This window comes from Gasterosteus aculeatus, chromosome 1 (assembly GCF_964276395.1).
Source record: "Gasterosteus aculeatus chromosome 1, fGasAcu3.hap1.1, whole genome shotgun sequence".
Taxonomy (NCBI): domain Eukaryota; kingdom Metazoa; phylum Chordata; class Actinopteri; order Perciformes; family Gasterosteidae; genus Gasterosteus; species Gasterosteus aculeatus.
The window spans coordinates 12696781-12715829 of NC_135688.1; the positions used below are offsets into that span (position 1 = coordinate 12696781).

General features: G+C 43.5%; 2 protein-coding genes across 2 annotated transcripts in view; one reads left to right on the forward strand and one right to left on the reverse strand.

Moving 5' to 3' along the window:
• dph1 (diphthamide biosynthesis 1) overlaps positions 1-3659 on the reverse strand; it is a 42887-nt gene extending 39228 nt beyond the window's left edge. Inside the window, exons 1-2 of the mRNA XM_040181990.2 lie at positions 3503-3659; positions 2211-2360 (exon numbers count right to left, since the gene is read on the reverse strand). Coding sequence (XP_040037924.2) covers positions 2211-2360; positions 3503-3554 — 202 coding nt within the window. The 5' untranslated portion in view covers positions 3555-3659. The remainder of the gene's footprint in view (positions 1-2210; positions 2361-3502) is intronic.
• Positions 3660-4156: 497 nt separating this feature from the next.
• rtn4rl1b (reticulon 4 receptor-like 1b) overlaps positions 4157-19049 on the forward strand; it is a 112937-nt gene continuing 98044 nt past the window's right edge. The window contains exon 1 of the mRNA XM_040181978.2: positions 4157-5309. Coding sequence (XP_040037912.2) covers positions 5297-5309 — 13 coding nt within the window. The 5' untranslated portion in view covers positions 4157-5296. The remainder of the gene's footprint in view (positions 5310-19049) is intronic.

Sequence of the window (19049 nt, forward strand, 5' to 3'; positions counted from 1 at the left end):
GTATCTGCCAAAATAAAATGTTTTTTTTTTTTAATTCGAGCCATGCTTTTGTTTTTATCCTTAATTAAATTAATAAAATGCAACTTTACAGTTAAATTACTATGAACTAAACTCAAATGGAAAATGTGATGACCTGGAAACACATGTCTTTAGATGAAATGAACACGAGCACTGGAGAGTGCAAATCGAATTGTTTCAACCGAACATTTCATCTGTTCCTAAAAAGGTTAGCTATAACTAAAATATATCCTGGTCCAAACGTGCAAACGTGAAGAACCTCCAATTTTCTTGTTTGCTGGTCGGAATTTGTTTTCCAATCGTCACTCAAACAGCTTTTCTATCAACAAAACATAACAGTCCAGCCAGCTGGTTCCTAATTCCATTTACGTTGTCTTTATTTTAACCGAATGCGCAACGTTTATCAAGACGGCTCACTCCAGAATGGCTGCAACAGATTATGTTGAAGAAACACACAAATTAAAATGACAAAGTTTGGCAAAACAACACAAAGCTGGAGACTATTTGTGAACTCTGGAGACAATAAAATGTTTTGTGCTGTATCTTCCGCAGTCCTCTATTTCAAAAGCCCAGTGTGTGACACTCGAGAGGAGTTGAAAGACAAAGAAACAGATGGACACAAAGAGAAACTGAGAGACAACAGGGTGATAGGTGAGTTATGCTCTCTGGGTTCAGAGAGAGAGAGGGTGAGCGCTGATATGAAAAAAAGGTCACGCAACAAATAAAGCAGAGCCAGCAAGCTCTGCGGTAAAACCACAGGCTCCCCGCTAGGAAGTTTTTTTAATTATTCAATCCTCTTGGTTTGCATATTTTCACCCAAGGAGACTGAAGGACTGAAGGACTATACATTTTGACATTTACATTAGTGGAGGACGATTCTTTTCTCTCCAGCTCCCCTCACTTAATTAGCGATATTAAATTAATTATATCAAATGATATTTCGTAGTGTAGTTTTTGACCAGAAACTTGATAAAGTTGTTTTGTTACATTTCCGGGCCACCAGTATTTTGTATTTGATTTGAATTAATTTATTTGAGGCTTATTCTGTATCCAAATACATTTTGATGTATTGTATTTGTTCACACTGCAACAAACATCTGTGTTGCATGGATGATGAGAAGACATCTGAGTTTGATCACGTTCAGCTGCAGTGAGAGCAAAGAGTTCCAACTCTGTCAATAACATAATCAGGGAAACAGACTCCCCCTCACAAACTCTGTGAGTTAACTGTTAACCAACTCCAAAACACACTGGTCATGGAATTGCCTCTAAAAAATAATTCTGCTTCCCTTGGACACCAATCCATGCTGGTCCATTAAGAGAGAACACGCCACCGAATCACTTCACCACAAACATTATGACTTAAACGTAACAATTTCCCTTTCTGACGTGCACTGTTGAATACTTGTTGTGCGGTGATGTAAGATTTAAATGGCAGAGTCACTGTTGAATGACCTACATGGTGTTTTGGAAAGTAGTTTTGTTTTTGATTAGTAAGTGCACTGGATAAACCTTGCAGGTTACAGATTGCACAATAAAGTCGGCAAAAGTAGGTGAAACCCCAGATTCACTGACGGATGGCATTTGGAAATAATGCTTGCACACTTGTTTTTGTATAAGACGCTCGATGCCACATCTTCTCATTGTGCTCATTCATTAACAGTGTAACTAAAAGCAGCAGTAACTGAGGTGGGAGTAACAATTCAGTGCTGTACCTGCATCCGCTACAAACTTTGTATTGTGGTAACACTGACGTTAATGGGCATAAAGTACAGATGTTTGAATCAAGATGACTGGTGGTTGGGTGGCACATTGGTTGTAAGGCTCCGGTTTGGGTACAGAGATATCATTTCAAAAAGCCTTTGTGCTCCATCTCTGCTAGATAGAATGCCTATAAATTAGGGTTATTATTATCCTTATATACAGGCTATGTAAGGGCTTTTTACTGCAAACATTAACTTCCAAGTAACTTCCGCTCCAATTCAGCTTATGCAACTCATTTCAAAAATCAGTTTTGCAATGTATGCAGTGGTTAGACTTCACTCACGAGCATTAGGGCATTTTCTTATTAAGCGAGACCACCCAGACACTTTCACTATTGCAATAAATCTCATTCTACAATTCCCTTTTCCATCAAACATCTTGCATGTTCCCCTTAAATTCAATCATGTGTATGGAAATCACAAGCTCACCCCTTGTAGATTTTGCTTGTCTCACTCTCCAAATCGTCTTGTGGATCTCAAAGTTGTAATTTGCAGGCAGGGCTTTGATGGCCTCCTGCAACTCAGTGTCTTGCAGGATTTCATGTGGAATTTGATTGGCTACCCGCCGTGGTCCTCGGACTGAAGACAGAGACAAATTATTTAGCTGTTAGCAGTGCGCTGCGAACACCGGATCAAGCCCAACGATCATACGTAACAGAGAATATCATGCAAAGAGTCACGAACAGTAGCAGCAGAAATAATAATGGTTACAATGGTTATAATGGTTGAATACTGATGATAACAATCTGCATCTGCAGTGGATATAATAGAATAACTAGTAATGTAAATGGGACTAATAACAATAATCATATGGGTATAAGGTATAACCACAATCTGCGTTGACCTGCGTTACAGGTGACCCTGTCTGTTGTCGTCACAGTTAATAACAAAGCAATTCATATTTCATGAATTGTCAAACCGTCTCATATGTGTAGGGTTAAAAAATATATTGGACATTAAACGCTGGTCTGACACGTTGCTTGTTGTTTATGTATTGAAACAGGAAGCGAGCATTTTAGCCTTCTTTTGAAATGATAATAATGAAGTTGGTAAAGCATCATTGTTATTGGAGTCTGTTTTGTGCAAAGAAACGTCACGTGGAACAACTCTGCAGCGCAGTTTGACGAAGAAGAGAAAACAAATGTGTATATGACACACTATGTCATATAACATATAAAACTATGTATTTAAAACGTCTCTTTAACTCTTTTAGCAAGTACGTAATGAGTTGAACATATACAATGTGGACAAAGCGGCGAGTAAATACAGAAAATCCCTGGGGCGAGATGTAAAATATAATTCGGCGCCTGTTTGGTTCCCCTCGCTGTGCTCAGCGTTAAGCTTTTCGGTTTAAGTATTTCTCCAATCACGGAAATGACAAGAATTATGATCCTCATCGTAACAATGAAGAAAAAAACACATACACAACTCAACACTGTCATGACGTCAGGTGAGACGTCACAACGCGGAACGCCATAGGAAAGATAACTGTGTGTTAATGAATGTCACTGAACGCAGGTGTGTAGAAACTACGCGCCGTGTGCACCAAACGTCAGGCGGTGGTTAGTCAGGTTATTTTTTACGTGAGAGCCAGACTGCTGCGTGTCAGAAACAGCCGGTTGTAACGTTTCCTCGTCGGGGTGGAAGGCGGAAAGATCATGGCAGTTATTCATTTACCTCTCTTCTCTAATAAATACATATAAAACATCCGGCGTTTGTACCTGTGGGCTTATTTGAAGGAACAATCTGGACTTCAGCAGCAGGCGCGGCCATGTTTCTTACTCGCAAACATAAAACATGTGAGGAAGGCAAAGGCAGAAGTAATCGATTGCGGAGGTCAGTGAAAAGAAGTCGAGCACCAATGAAACCGATGTAACTGAACGGGACAGCAGGGTTTGGACAATTTATTACACTAAATGTAGCTATTTGGGTTATATTGCAATGTCCAGTAATATTTTGTGTGGTTTACTGCCAATATACATTATCTAAGGCAGTATTACGGGATACCTACTTTACAACAAGTGCAATGGTGATCGACCATTTCAAGTAAGCTACATGCGAAGAAAACAAGAATAAGAAAAAAAGATAAACACAAATATTACATTTAAATATTACATATTTAATTGAATATAACAAGGGCATTTGCGTAGGATCGGAATTTATTTATGAATGAATTATTTAATCTTAATTAAAAACACCACATTTATATGCAAATTAAATCAAAAGTTATAATAAACTACAATAATTACATCCGTTAATAATGCGTATCTTTGTAAAAGAGGGGGGAGCCTCAGTCCACCATTATTAATTTGGGTGGAGGCTCTTTTTATGATAGATCAAGCAATTTGACAGATTATATTCCTGGCCTATGGGTCTACAAGTAAATATAATGTTGTCACATGTAGATTTGGATTTGGTTGTTGTGTCACATCATATTCAACATGAAGACCTCGGGTGTCAGGGAGCCGCGCGTGTCCTCCTGGGGCAGACGGAGACAGGAGACAGTGACAGAGGGATGGAGCGGGATGTTGCCCAGTGGAGGGTCTGAGACGGTACAGCATACTCTATCCCTCCTTGAGCGCATCCACGAGCTCTGATCCATAGGTGGAAAGCCGAGAGATCCTCTCACACTACATCCCAGAAACGTAACAATCGCGAGTCAAGCTGGAGAAGAAGAAAAAGAGAGAGAGGGAGAGAGAGGGGATTTTAAGGCGACCGAAAGCATCAAAGTCTGCACCATTAAGGAGGATTTGATGCGTCTGCGTTCATAATCCGACATCAGAGGCGGATTGTGAATCCAAATAATGTATGTTAATTACAGATTTTAACGAATATGCTGCTATTTGAAATGCTCTGAAGCACCGAGAGAAGAATTTGAGATCAGCTGCTTGAGTATCTGTGGGGGGGTGTTGGGGGTGTTGGAGGGGGCTGCTTGTGCTCACCGTTGGCTGGCCCCCAGAAGTGATTTGCAGCCTCTTCGGTCATTTGCGTCTAAAAGAGAGGAGTCGGCTATCAAAGGTTGTATCGGACTATTGTGCGTGTGTGCTCGTCACACACACACACACACACACACACACACACACACACACACACACACACACACACACACACACACACACACACACACACACTCTCTCTCTCTCTCTCTCTCTCTCTCTCTCACTGGAGTTGCCGCTATTTCGGACCGAGGGGATGATTTCAGTGCGTCGGATTCGCGACGATTGTCTCCTAATTGCCCAGATCCGACTGCGGTCTGCCGGACTTTGTAGGGGAACGGAGATTATTGCCTGTTCTCAATGTTTATCAAATCCACGGCAGTCCGGGGTGCCAATTCAACGCAGTGGATCGCGTGCACATCGTGAGGAGTGACAACTGACATTTACGCAACGAGCCGCGCGAGGAAGGTCCGGATCAACTTCGAAAAACGAAGCGCACAAGTTTTTTAGGTTCTGGAATACAAGAATCGATGATTGTCAGAGGACCGGAGACGACATAGTCACACATACGCCTACAACATGTTCCAAAGGGGTAAGTATAAAATGGAACTTTTCCAATGGCGGATTGTGCGTGATGTGTGCGCGTCTAACGCTGGTATAAGCGACTTTCTACGGCCATCGATGTTTTCATATGACATATGACATTCACAACGCACCACGTCCTGTACGGACGATGCGCCATTTCAAACGCAACTTTATCTGGCAGAAGGAGATGGATGAGAACGAACACGTCGTGCGTCGGGACGCGCGGGGACGATCTGTGTGTTGTTAATGCAGCTGATGCCGCACTGCAGTTGATGAGTTGTTCCCGGGTCACACAGACATCTCTCTCCCGCTCCGCTGAGGCGTTATTATTTGCTGTGTGTCAGTACATTTAGATGTGAGGGATAAAACTTCAGTTCACAGGGTTATCCTCCCCCCCGGCAACACACGATATGAACACTCGAGACCTTTAGCACCTCGTATAAGATGGAAGAATTCCTCAAAGTTTTAATATCTGGCAGGTGGATACACAATACACACTATACTCCTACAGTGGATCTCTTCTCCCACGGAACAGCCTCTTTCTTTCTAGGCGTTAATTGGCCGTGCAGCAGAATAACTGTCTACTCTGGATGTCTGACAACAATCTCCAATGACAACAAACTACAGTAATACATATACCGTTGTGCTGTTATCGAGGGCGGTGAAATGATAGTGAGAAACTGTCCATTTTACTGGAGCCCCCAGGGACCCTTGGAGGTCTCGAGACCCCACTTTAGAAACCGCTGCATTAAACCAAGTCTGGTGTATCACTTTGCTGTGGGTGAGAAGCAGCCTCCGCCTTTGTTTTGTTGTTATGTCGTCCATATGGACGAAAAAAAGCAGCTTGAGAGATACTCAAACCATAAAGGAAAGCCTTGTGCTCACACAAACATGGAGGCGTGCTTTGTGAGGGTCATCATATAACAATTGATGCTTGTTTATGTTTGTTTTTATCTAGTCTGTCTTGTGAAAAAAACATCTGTTTAGCGTGTGTGTGTTTCTGGTGGGTGCCTCAGGGGCAGAGAAAAACAAAACAACAGGTTTTTCTTGCCGCCATCAGATCGATTGCTGTTCCAGTGGAGATGAGACCCACCATAGTGATGAGTGCTTATAGCTATAACGGATTTTAGGAAAGGCCTTTATTGTCTAAAGTGACTGCCCTTTATAACTGATCTATTTATCATTCATGAAAAGTGTTTCGTTGCGGGTTGTTAGGGTGAGTCACGGTTTGGTTTCCAGAAGAGACTCTTTACTGTTTAACGTTTGAGCAAATATGTCCGTCTCCGTTTCGAGTGAAACTAATGGCCATGCTGGTAAATGCTATCACGGGTGATGATGTATAATTATCATCAATCCTCAAAGAGACGATTTCGCACAGAATACATTCCATCTCCATTTATTTTGATCGTTAAATGGAGAGCTGAAACCGGAGGTGATGGGCATGTCCGGATTTTATACACCAAACACCCTCCATCCCTGCTCTGTCCAAGGTTTTTGTATGTGGATCAACTGTCCTAGCAGTGCTGCACTGAAAATCTCTTAATTCAAAACAAACAACTTCAAAGCACAGACTCCACCAGCCTGCCAAAAGTGCTCGGTATGCCAGCGTGTCTGAATCCACAATAGTGAGGCAGAGATGCGTCAGCGTTGGCAAGAACAGCGCAGAGGTTCTCTTGTGAATTTGAATTTTATTGCACCTAAAATAACACATTCCATGTAGCCCGGCTGACGCGGCGGGCACAGCCTTCACCGTCACAGAAGCACCATCCACAAACTCATAGAAGAAAAGTTTCCTCATTGACACACACTGGCGTCACCTCCCAAATTGATGGCGCGTGGTTGGCCTGCTGTGAATTGAAGTTAATGGAGTGGACAAATGTAGATTCAACAATGGCTCTTGGGTTCACACACCTTGTCTGACTGTCACCCGCTGCTGATCTCTTCATCTGTGGGCCACGAGTTTGTACAGGTTGATCAATCCTGCGACAAGATGAGATTGCGTTAACGCCACCCACCAGTGTGTCTATACGTGTGCATTAGTTGCTGCGTGTATTCAACTGCAGGTGAGACAACATGGTCCTCAAATAGTTGTTTAAACAGTCAGAATGCTGTTCGTGATTGTGTGTATTCTCCCCTCTTCGCTTTTAGGACAGCCCAATGTGTGAATGAGTGGGTCTCTGGCACATTTACATAGCAATGCAAGCATACATGTCACTCCATCTCTGTATTGACTTTTTTCTGTCGATTTGACGGTCTCGCTTTCACAATCTCTATTTTCCTTAAAACTATTCGGCCGTGGAGTGGGCACAAGGGATGATCTGTCAGAACAGCGCTTGGAACGGATGAGATGTCGACCGAACATACGCTATGAAGTGCAGTAATTCCTGCTACAGGATATTCAGGATTATTGGAAGACGGTCAGCTGTTTTTTTGCTTTGTACCAACCATCTCACATCCTTCCTCAAATCAAAAACAACTCAATGTGCGACTCCCTTTAAACTCAAGAACAAACAAACGTGCAAAATCCTTGTATTTCAATCACCATGAGGATGATCTGTGACTAATGTGTTGCTCACCTAATAGATTCTCTCACCCACATGGGCAGCCAATGTTTTCCATTCTTTTTAATGACAGAATAAAAATAAATTAGCAGGGACTGGAAATTTACTTGAGAAAATGACAGACAACATAATTCGCGCATGTTTTTTAAATCCTCTACTACATCATTATTGTATGACTACTACAAGTCGAAAGTTTAAAAAAGAAAACGCTATTCTTTGTATGTGCACACACACTTGCTCAGACACACACACACAAACACACAAGCACACAATTATCGTATGGTGTGCTGTTTGGAAGCGTCAGACTAGCAAGATAAGAATTTGAATTGACTTAATTTAACGTGATGAGCATTTTCTAATGGAGTTTAGCTCAGAGAGAACAAAGATGCGTTGCAAGAACACTGCTGATCCGGCAGCCTTTATATTTGTGCAAGCTGCCAAACACATCAGCAATGGTAATACTAATCCAAAAAGCACAACATTCAGTTCCTTATTCTTCCACTTCAAGTGATAGACAACATCCATAGATAATTGTAACGATTAGGAAATCCTGTGGCATTAAGTAATCATACATTTTAAATGACAATGAGAATCGGAGCAGCGGGGGCGGTATTGCACTCGCTTTACCGCACCGTTGTGACGAAAAGAGAGCTGAGCCGGAAGGCAAAGCTCTCGATCTACCGGTCAATCTTCGTTCCTACCCTCACCTATGGTCATGAAGGATGGGTCATGACCGAAAGAACTAGGTCACGGGTACAAGCGGCCGAAATGGGTTTCCTCAGGAGAGTGGCTGGCATCCCCCTTAGGGATAGTGTGAGAAGCTCAGCCATTCGCGAAGAGCTCGGAGTAGAGCCGCTGCTCCTTTGCGTCGAAAGGAGCCAGTTGAGGTGGTTTGGGCATCTGGTGAGGATGCCCCCTGGGCGCCTCCCTAGGGAGGTGTTTCAGGCACGGCCAGCTGGGAAGAGGCCCCGGGGAAGACCCAGGACTAGGTGGAGAGATTATATCTCTGCACTGGCCTGGGAACGCCTTGGGATCCCCCAGTCAGAGCTGGTAGATGTGGCCCGGGAAAGGGAAGTTTGGGGTCCCCTGCTGGAGCTGCTGCCCCCGCGACCCGACCCCGGATAAGCGGTTGAAGATGGATGGATGGATGGACATTTTAAATGGACCACAATTAAGAGCACGGACGTTAAAGAAGCACATTGCTCATCTTTTTTCCAGTGGTGGCAGACAGGATTGGGGGATCTGCTAGTTCAAGCACAATAAATGCTACATAAAGGAAACACCTGCGTTCTCTGCTGGTCAGCTCCTCGCTCTGCTCACTTGTGCTGTGTCTCATGGTGGCGTCAGAGCACCTAATCACCCCACACATCAAGGGGCGGCTCTGTGCTGCCTGTGAGATGTAAAGAATAATACGACTCGTGCACCACAAGTGCTTTGCTCATGATTCTGATGGAAAATATTTAAGTCATAAAACCAAATGGTCTTTCTTTGTTCCGAAACAAACAAAGGCTTTTCCTTTCAAAGATACGCAGGCAGTGCCCCCAAGCCAACCTCACGCAAGTGCTTTTAAAGGACTACGCAACATTGCACAAAAGCAATACATTCCCACTGTACTGTATCTGTAATATGTTGCAAACTTTGATCCATCGTCAGGGCCCAGAGAGATATCTATTTAAAGAAAATAGATTCCCCACTCATATTATCATCTTCCTAATCCTGCCACAGTGTCAGCTTTCTGCTATCCCTCCTTGTCCACTCTGCATTGTATACGTTTCAGCCGGGCTTGTGTTTTCGTGCCCGTGAGAGGCAGTGTGGACTGATGACTGAAGGAAAGTAAAAAGGATCATTTAGAGAGTATAAACCCCTAAAATCGATCAAAGCTACCTAAAAAATAGAAAAGGAATTCAGAGCGGACACAGTTTCTACTCCTGTCGGAATATGAAAAATAAAATTTAGTTGGGGCAAATGTAACAAAAATCAAAAAATATAACTTGATTAATTGCATAATTGTTCTGCGATTAACAGCGATTAGTCGCATTATGCGCAATATGTAATAATACATACATAAAAACTAGTGTGTACACTTTTATTTTTAAAGTAATGTTAGCAGAACAATGTAAGAGGCATTCTCGGAGCAACAGTAAGTTAACATACATTTTATGAATATGTTTTTTTAATTTTCGGAACAGGTACCAGAAGAAACATTTGTCTTTTATCAAGGAACATAATAATGCATAATGCATAATGTATATGTTCAGTAGTAAGGGTCCCAGTTAGTGAGGTAAAGTAGTTTAGCACAAAAAAAGGAAGTCCTTTTACCGACTCTGGTTAAGACGACTCAAAGGGTGAGGAGCTAACGCGTACTTTAACACCATTAAATCACTTGAATACATGACACGATGATTTTTATAAAGAGTTTTACTGCAAAGTTAGCTAAAAACGGCCCGGGTTAGGAGACCATTACGTTACTGAACTGCGGAGTCTGCATGTTGTCAGTGAGAGCAACACTGATGTAACGTCGTCACTTCGTTTCATACATCTCGTATATTCTCCTCACGGCGGTGCGTGTTGGGGAGGCTCAAAGGACGCTTCATTATTCCTGCGTTGGTTTGTCGACAGTTCCCCCGCAAGCCGCATCCAACGTAGTCTGTTGGAGTCTCGCTACAGTCCCGCTACAAGGTCTATTGATCTATCCAAGACAACAGTGTGTGTGAGTGTGAGTGAGTGACAGAGGAATATTACCAATCATTGGACAGCTTAGTCACCAAAACAGCCACGCAATGCTGGCTTCCTCAGTGTACTATAAACACCTTATATAGCCACAAGAGAGTGTTCCAATCCAAAAGCTATTTATTTAGTGGGCAATAGTCAAATGTTTCCATGGAAGCCTCTGGCACAGTCTCACCACGTGACAGAAGATGACAAATAATTAACAAGGGCGTGTTTGTGTGGCTAAGACAGCATTGACTGGTGTACAAGTCACTTTTTCTTTTTTGCCATGAAATGTTTTTTTGGGAGGCATTTTCACACTTCCCTGTCAACTATTTCACACTGAATTACAGCATGAGGGCTCTGGGTTGAGGAGTGGATGCAGTGCTCTTGTGCAGCTAAGGACTTTCTTACTTATGCAGTCTGAAGAGACATCTGAGTAATTAAATCCACAGGACATTCAGAGAAAGGAACTCAAAATATTTGCCCTTTAAAAAAAACTGATTCTGGTGCAAACGCCTTTGTTGTGAAAATGAGATGCAAGGATGGTCATTAGCAGATGATAATGAGGTGAAAGAGACAAACAACCTAAGCCCTGTTGGTTTTTCTATTATTAATAATTAATTTCTGTTTAAGTGGCTAATTGGAGTTTAAAGGTCAATGTCAATGCGTATGCCATAGATCTTAGGAGACAGGAGTGAGGTGTGGGAGGGAGGGAGAGCAAGGCAGTCCAGGAGACGTTGACAGTAATCCCAGGTGCTCTCTTTTTACTTTGACAGCTCTCCCCCTTTCGCACCGCAGGCGACACTGCCTTTATGTGCCGAGGACAGGAATTCAGTTACACCAGCACCTGGGCATCTGCCCTTTTGGCATTGAGAGTTAGGGAGTCCTCAAGGTAGAGTGGCACATCATCACAAGATAGAGCAGAGGTTAAGAAAAAGGGAGAAGGGGCCGTCTGTCACGAGCATTTCTGTTTGTTATTATCAAGTAAAGAAACAGATTTGGGATTTGGTTTGCATGTGACCTCAAAAGCATGTGTGACATTAAGCGTGAACTGATCTGACTGCTGGCATTGATTCATCGTGGTTATTATACGTCCGATTAATCTGACACTCCATCCAAGTCACAGTCAGAACTCATTTATTTCAAGATGTTTGAAAAGACGTGAAAACAATGGCTAATTTAGTCTCGAGTGGGCCTGTTTAAAGATGCCTGCAAATTAAAGTTTCTGCTCTGGTTGTTAAGTGAAATTAAAACACCCAGTGGGATGTGATGAAGGAAAAAGGAGCAGCAATCATCTTTCCATTCCGTTTTTCCAAGGCACCCGTCTTTGGCTCTATCGTTCCTCGAGAGCCGACCTCCTTGTCCGTGGCTTTAATGAGACCGGCTAGTGTCACAGTCACATCTGAGCCTGAGTGCTTGTAATATCTGCCGTGTCTGTGTTCTGGCAAATGCTATCTGTGCTCATACGTCGGCCACGGCTCAGGTTGACTTTTAGGAACACTGAGGGCTCAGGTTATTACTGCATCCTGCTAGAATTAATTCAGTCATGCGATGTTAATGCGCGCCGTGGCCTTTGATACTGCTATTGCAGAACCACTTACAAAGTCAGCCCCTCTCTAACCTACCGCAGGGTGATTAGGCAAATTGTTGGATGCCAGTGCAATCATGTTGGGGTCTACCCAAACAAAGTAACCTTGGCTTTTTCCTTACAGCCATCTGACATTCAGAACAACTGCTGTATGTCTAGCACACAGGCAAATATAATTTAAATAAACCTTTCTTTCAGGAGCGGATCGATGAGATACAGGCTGGCACCAGCTGTTGTCTTATATAATGGAGGAGGAGGACAAGAGGATTTACTTTGGAATCCAAAAGATAGGATGGCTGAGTGTTATTTAAAAGTCAGGAGTGAGAGACAGATGGTGCTGTAGTAATTATAGAATATAGGCCATGGCCTTTTCCAAAATCAAAACTTATTTTGACGTGAACCTCACAGTTTTCTCACAGACTTAAATTACAAAATTTACAAAGAAGAACCATGTTTTGACTTCATTGAGAATTGTACAATGAGGATAACCATGCACTGGAATTGCCAGTTTCAATTCACCCTGTATATCCTTTTTCAAAATGGAAATTTCAATTGTATTTCTGTTGCAAATAGGACGTCTCTCACAGTCTCTCCATGTGTTTCGCCACTGTGAACAAGAGCGAAGTCCTTGACATGACTGATTCCCCTCTTAAATGAGATTTGCTCTTCAGCATTGGCACTCACTCATAGGAACCATTCAAGCCATTAAGACCTTGCATCAAAAACACAGGACATCAAACACACAATGGAGGTGCAAGGTGCCGTTCGGTGTGCCAAAGATAAGCTAATTATTCCACTACTTGGTAAAGAGTACAAAGCCCGAGCTGGACTCAAATGGCAAGCTGAGGTGGATTGTGACACATGGTGTATGTGTTAAAAATGTCTAATGTATGTTGCTGAGGTGCTGCATCACATCCTTGGGCTCCATAGCTGATGTTGCCTTTTATTTTAATTTTGGCATGTGGTGTGTCTGGGGAAATCCTGCTTAGCGATGGAGGCGTAGAGGCAGCAGTGAGAAGTAGTGAAGCCCGTAGCTCGTCGTTTTACATTCCAATCAGTCTTGATCCTGCAGGCTTTCAGTTGTGCATCCTAATGAAGCCTTTCCTGTGCACGTTGATCAGGCTAAAATCCAGGTAGCATTTCTGTTATGGCTCCATGGCAGCGCAGGTTTAGTTTTTGGTGATATACATTTTAATGGCGAACAAAAAGGGAAAACCTCAGAGCTGCTTTTTATTCCCGAAGAGAGGTTTCCACCCATCTGCTGTGGCTGGCAAAGGACCTTGAAGAGAAAGCTGAATCCTGCCTCGCCAGCTTTCAAAAAAAAGAAAAGAAAAGTCAGGCCAACGGATAGTCACTACCATCTATGCTGTCTCTCATCTCTCATGGCTGCTGCTCTCATTCAAGGCCTAAATCACACACTGCTCAATTCCCATGGGAGGCCGGGGAACACAGATGCCACTGTGTGACAGTGAACACAGCCACGGCTCTGCCCCAACACCCCAGTATAAGAGTACTGTCTGAGCCATGTGTGCACCCCTGACAGCTCCGACTCTTAGAAAACACAACCAGTATTTTTTTTTTCCCCCAGATGGTAGGGAATAGCCAACAGTTTGCCCTCAGCAATCACGCTAATATGTCCCCAGCTCCAATGCAGAAACCTGCCTGACGTTAAAACGTTGTTTGGAAATGGAGCGTAATCTAGAGGGTAAATATAGATGTCATCCACTGCCAGCTCTCTAGCAAAACAATAAACAGAACATACAACAACAACTGGCGGAATGGACTTTTTATATTGCTGAGCTGGGGCTATGTAAGATTTATGAACTGCCATGGTGGTAACAATTCTAGGTAAGGGGGGGATTGATCGCATTTGAAGCTAAAACTCATCGGGCTGGGACATTAACTCAGCAGATTTGTCCCTGTCTTCACAAGCACATCCTCAAAACAACGGCGGAGAAAAGACAGTGCATGGTGTGTTGAGCTCATTTACACATCTCTATTCCCAGAAGTGTGCTCATGCGTTTGGGCCATAATAAGAGCTGGTCTTTCATCCCAACGCGTCTGAGTGCTAATTTGCACTATTGCCAACGTGAGCCCCCTCATTCCTCAAAGACTTGGGGCATCAAGGGAAAACAAAGAGGCGCTGGGGAGAAGGTAACATAAAAAAAAACCTATTAAAAGACTTGTTTAGTTGCTCACGTCATAGGCACAGAGGGGGGCCAGAAGACTTTATTATTGTAACAAGGAGTTGTAGGGCAAAGGAGAGAGAGAGAGAGAACGAGTGCAAGGACAAGAATGAAGCGCTGGCAGGGCTGTAATGGAAGAAGCAGGCGCTGTGTGTCACGGCTGCTCTCTCCACTGATGGATGCAGGGGGTTAACACTCGTTGTCAGATAGGCAGCTGAACGCACAACGTCCACTGGAGCAGCTTTTCCAGACTGAACCCTCCTTTAGCTGCCGATCAGTCAGTCAACCAATCTGGATCTAACTTTTAACCCATAGATTGTGACAACAAACCAGAAACCTGGCCACGTTGTCCCAATAATCTGCTTTCACGCGTTTCATCTTGCTGCGTTTGGCAGGCTGCATTGTTTACTCCGCTTACATCCCTTTACATATTTGTCTCGCACTCTCTGAAATGTGAGACATTCTCTTTGAGAGACCGCAAAGCATGCCAAAGAGGTATACGGTAGATGTTTGCATGTAGTAGGCCAGCGGTATTATACCAGCACACCTTTCTGACACATATTGGGTTGTGGTGGAAAAGCCTTTGACGTACTGGTCAAGGGGAACTAAATAGATTAAATTACATTGTAAATAATGAAAATCAAGCACAAAGTACAAATAGTTGGTGAGGAGAGAGTGAAAAAAGGGGGAGAGCGGATCGGTCAGGGGGGGGTCAAAGCTCGCCCACCGACCTGATCCACCAACCTGATGGACTGATGGACCTGCACTCATGAGGATATTCTGCTTTTTCTACAAAGAAACAGTTATTAAGATTGTGTTACACTGTTGAACTAGACCATAAGCACCCTCACGCACACACTAAAACAGTCAAACATGCTCTTTAACCACGTCACTAAAGGTGAAGGTTCTAAGCTTTGTGTCACTTGATAAGATGGTGAGACAGAGGGTTGAAGGAAACAGAAAAAACATATAAGGTGGCGCTTGAAGATTGCTTCCCGGGTAGAAATAACATAGTAGAAATAACATTTCTTAAATGGGAAAATTGTTCAGAAAAAGAAATTACAAAAAGAAACCAGAAGGAAATAAATTAATGTTCAGGTAAAATGAATTAATCGGAAAAGAAACTGGCCCGGGTCCCCCTCCCCTTCCTTACATTTCAAAGAGCTGTTTTCCAAATTCCACACCTGCTTTCTGATTAAAACATCATCCTTGTCCCAAAGTCTCCACACAGTACAAGCTACATGATGTGGCAGCGAGAAGTAGGCTCGCCCACAGCCCGATCTGTCAGGCCCCTCACAGCAGGTTTGCAACTGTCTGATGGCATGCATACATTTAGTCAGTTTCTCATCTCTCCCTTGGCTTATGAAACCATGCGATGATGGCACTATTATCCTGCTGATCAGAATGGCTCTCAGCGACGTGTGGGAGCAGATGGGGCATTCTGGTTGAAAGTGTGCGCACACACACACACACACACACACACACACACACACACACACACACACACACACACACACACACACACACTCTCTGACTCTCCCTCTCTTTTGGAGAGTCACACCATTGTTGTTACATCAGTGTATGAGCCCTCTTCAGCACCGTGCCTCCCACCCAGCAGGTGCGAGCACTTCTATAGAACTAAAACGCTTCAGCACTCTCTCTCCATACTTCACTCGTCTACTCATCGTGGCCCGTATAGTCCTCGCCGAAAAATGTGATACTGTGACCACGTACGTGTGAAACAAAACAGTTTATACTTTAAAGTTAACAGTTAAAACTGCGTCATAGATCGACATGTATTGTGTTCCAGAGTTATCTACTAAAATGAGCGTTCTAACAAGCTACCGTAGTTCCAGCCCTTCCTGGTTATTATTACCGCTTGTACCTCTCCATGCAAGAGTGAGTCACCGTGGAGACCAGGGCGCGGTGTCCATCATGAGACGACGAAGAAGGGGAGCTGCCCAAAGGGCTTGAAATTGCGTTGGAAGTAAAAGGAGAAAAAACTATTCGTTTTTTTTTTTTTACTCCCCCCTTCACTAAGAGGACACTTTTTACGGGTGGAGGGGCGGTTTTTATCTGTTTTTTTTATCGGTTTTAACTGTAGCAACTCACATTCAGCCTGTGCAAAGCCTGGCACCAGGATCTGATCCTGGGGGACGGTCCTAACTCCGAGGCGCATCAGCAAACCTTCTGCTGCTTCCGTTACACAAGACCTTTTTTCCTTTTTATATCATATACGCTTAAACATTTTAAAATATGTCAGACCAAGTCTTGCCAATTCAAAATAATTAGTAATAAGTTTTCATATTTCAAAGTTTGAATCCCAGCAAATCGCATTTATCCGTATTCTCGCAAATGGACACAGATCCCAGTCTGTGCAAATGAGCTCACTCTTGCTGCATGTATTATCAGTAGTGTATTTATAGTTCTTGACGTCTTCTTAGGCTTGTTAATTAATAAGAGACATCTAAGAAGTGTTTATTTACTTGTTTGTGTGTGTGTGCCTGTGCAGTATTTAGACATAGACTAGGCAAAGAAAGCAGTTTTCCCCCCTGAGGAGTTTGCCTGAACATAAAGGTCGTGACCTCTCAGCACCAGTTCTGTGACCCCTCAGATCAGAATAATAAACCCCCTGCAGCACAACATTCACGGAGCTCCAGCTTATCTCCAGTCACGGCAATAAACAAGGCGTTATTGAAAAGAGACAGCCGTATGAACAATGAGCCGAGGTGTTTTCTGTCTGGTTCGTTGCCTCTTGCGACTGCAGGATGATTGGCACGGTTTCATTCTGAATGCTGATTTATAAGGACGGAATAAACAGATGACTACGGTCACGTAAATATATTATCCAAAGCAGCAGCTGGTGTACAGATATAGACATATGCGTACATGTAATTACAGATCCATTAACGATAGTATGATCCAATTTGATGCAGGAATCATAGATTTTAATATGAAGACTATTGAACGCTATCCACATAAATGAATGCAACATGGAAACAACAGAACACATGCCGGTGTTTGCAACACAACAGTGTCAACACACTCATTGCAGCACTTCCTCTCTTTCAAGCCCTCCCGGCACAGACAGCTCTGTGTGTGTCGACTCAAAATGAATAATTAATATAAATTGGAATTGTTAGCAAGAGTGGCAAAATCACAAGGGCTCTGACTAATTGGCAAATGTATTTTTTGGGGGATTTTGCTACCTTGTTGCCAGTAGTAAGAAATTAAGAAGAAGAGACGTGGTTTGGGCCAGGGTCGGAGAAGTAAAACAACCAAATGAACTGATTCATTTGAGACTAAATTAATTAGAATTTAACGCCACGGTAGAAGAAAAGTCTTGTCTGGGAAAATTACCTGGTGCTTCGACAAATTGAAACAATCTACCCACGATAATTGTAGATTTTGTTTGGTGCTTGAAAAGTGCCCTCAGGTACAGGCAGAGCTATGACCCACAAAGAGTATTTAGATTGGATGTTTACAACGTGAAATCGACGGGGTAAATTGATTCAAAAGCATTGTGGTGGAGTTGACTGTTGCTATAGTGTGAGTGAGCCAAGACCATAAACATAACAAGTAGCATAGCAATCCACTTTGCTAAAATAACTCTCTGTAGATCTGTATCGTGTAACTACAGCACTCATTCAGACACCTCTTCAGACTGGGAAAATGGGTCTTTTTCTCCCTGGCATTTTCCCGGCTTCCTCGCTTGCTGCAGAATTTTTTTTCTCCCCTATTCATCCTGAATTATTAAAAAAGTGTTGTGATTCCCAGTGTGATTGGGAATCTGGGGCTGCAGCACTCAACTGCGCAGTCACATTTGCTTGTTTTTCTCGCTCCTCACTGTGTTCTGCCCTGCCTTTTCTCCCTCGGTTCACCAACCGGAGCATGATGCTGCGGTCCTCCCGCCCCAAATCTCACCTTGGAGGAGAATGAGGGGGATTTAAGATGATGAATACTCAAAAAGTTTAGTCTGCCCTCGTTTACAGAACGAGTATTATTTGTCTGAATCTCTATTCAGGTCAGGCGGCTTTTCACATGGGAGGGAAAAGGGGTGGGCGGGATGTTTTTTCTTTCCCATCATGCACCAGCAGCAAGACCCAAATTGGCACAGAGGTTTGGGCAGTTTCTCCAGGGATAAGCATGTGGTCTCCTGCCTGACTCCCTCTGAGGAAAACTTGCCAGGGACATCCATTTACTACAACACACGTGCCTGTTTTCTTCTTGTACAAAACCAAAGGCTCAAGGGGATCAACACATTCGTCCCCCCCCTCCCCAGCTGACCCGCCACAATGGCCAACGACCCCACCTCAGCTGTTTTTCACGCTCCTTCAGCTTCCCATACCTGCCAAGCTTGACGCGCCGATGACTCCCTGGCTCTGCGGAAACCATAATGGCTGCCCCGAGAAAAGGTTATGAAAACAGCTGCGGGCGGATGAAAAATTCATACAGCGTTACCTTACATTTGAGTATCCCCGCCTTAATTCCCTCTTGCCTTCTCCCTGTGCCTCTCTTTCTCCTTCTGGATGATGCACAGATGACACACCAGTCAGTGCAGCACATGCGTCTGGGGATCTTTGTCTCTGGTCTGTGGGAGAATATGAATGTAGTTTGTGCTGTCTGGGACGGATCACACTAAACAGGGGGGCTCTCTCACTGAGCCACAAGCAATGGGTTGTAGGGATTTTAATGTGGCT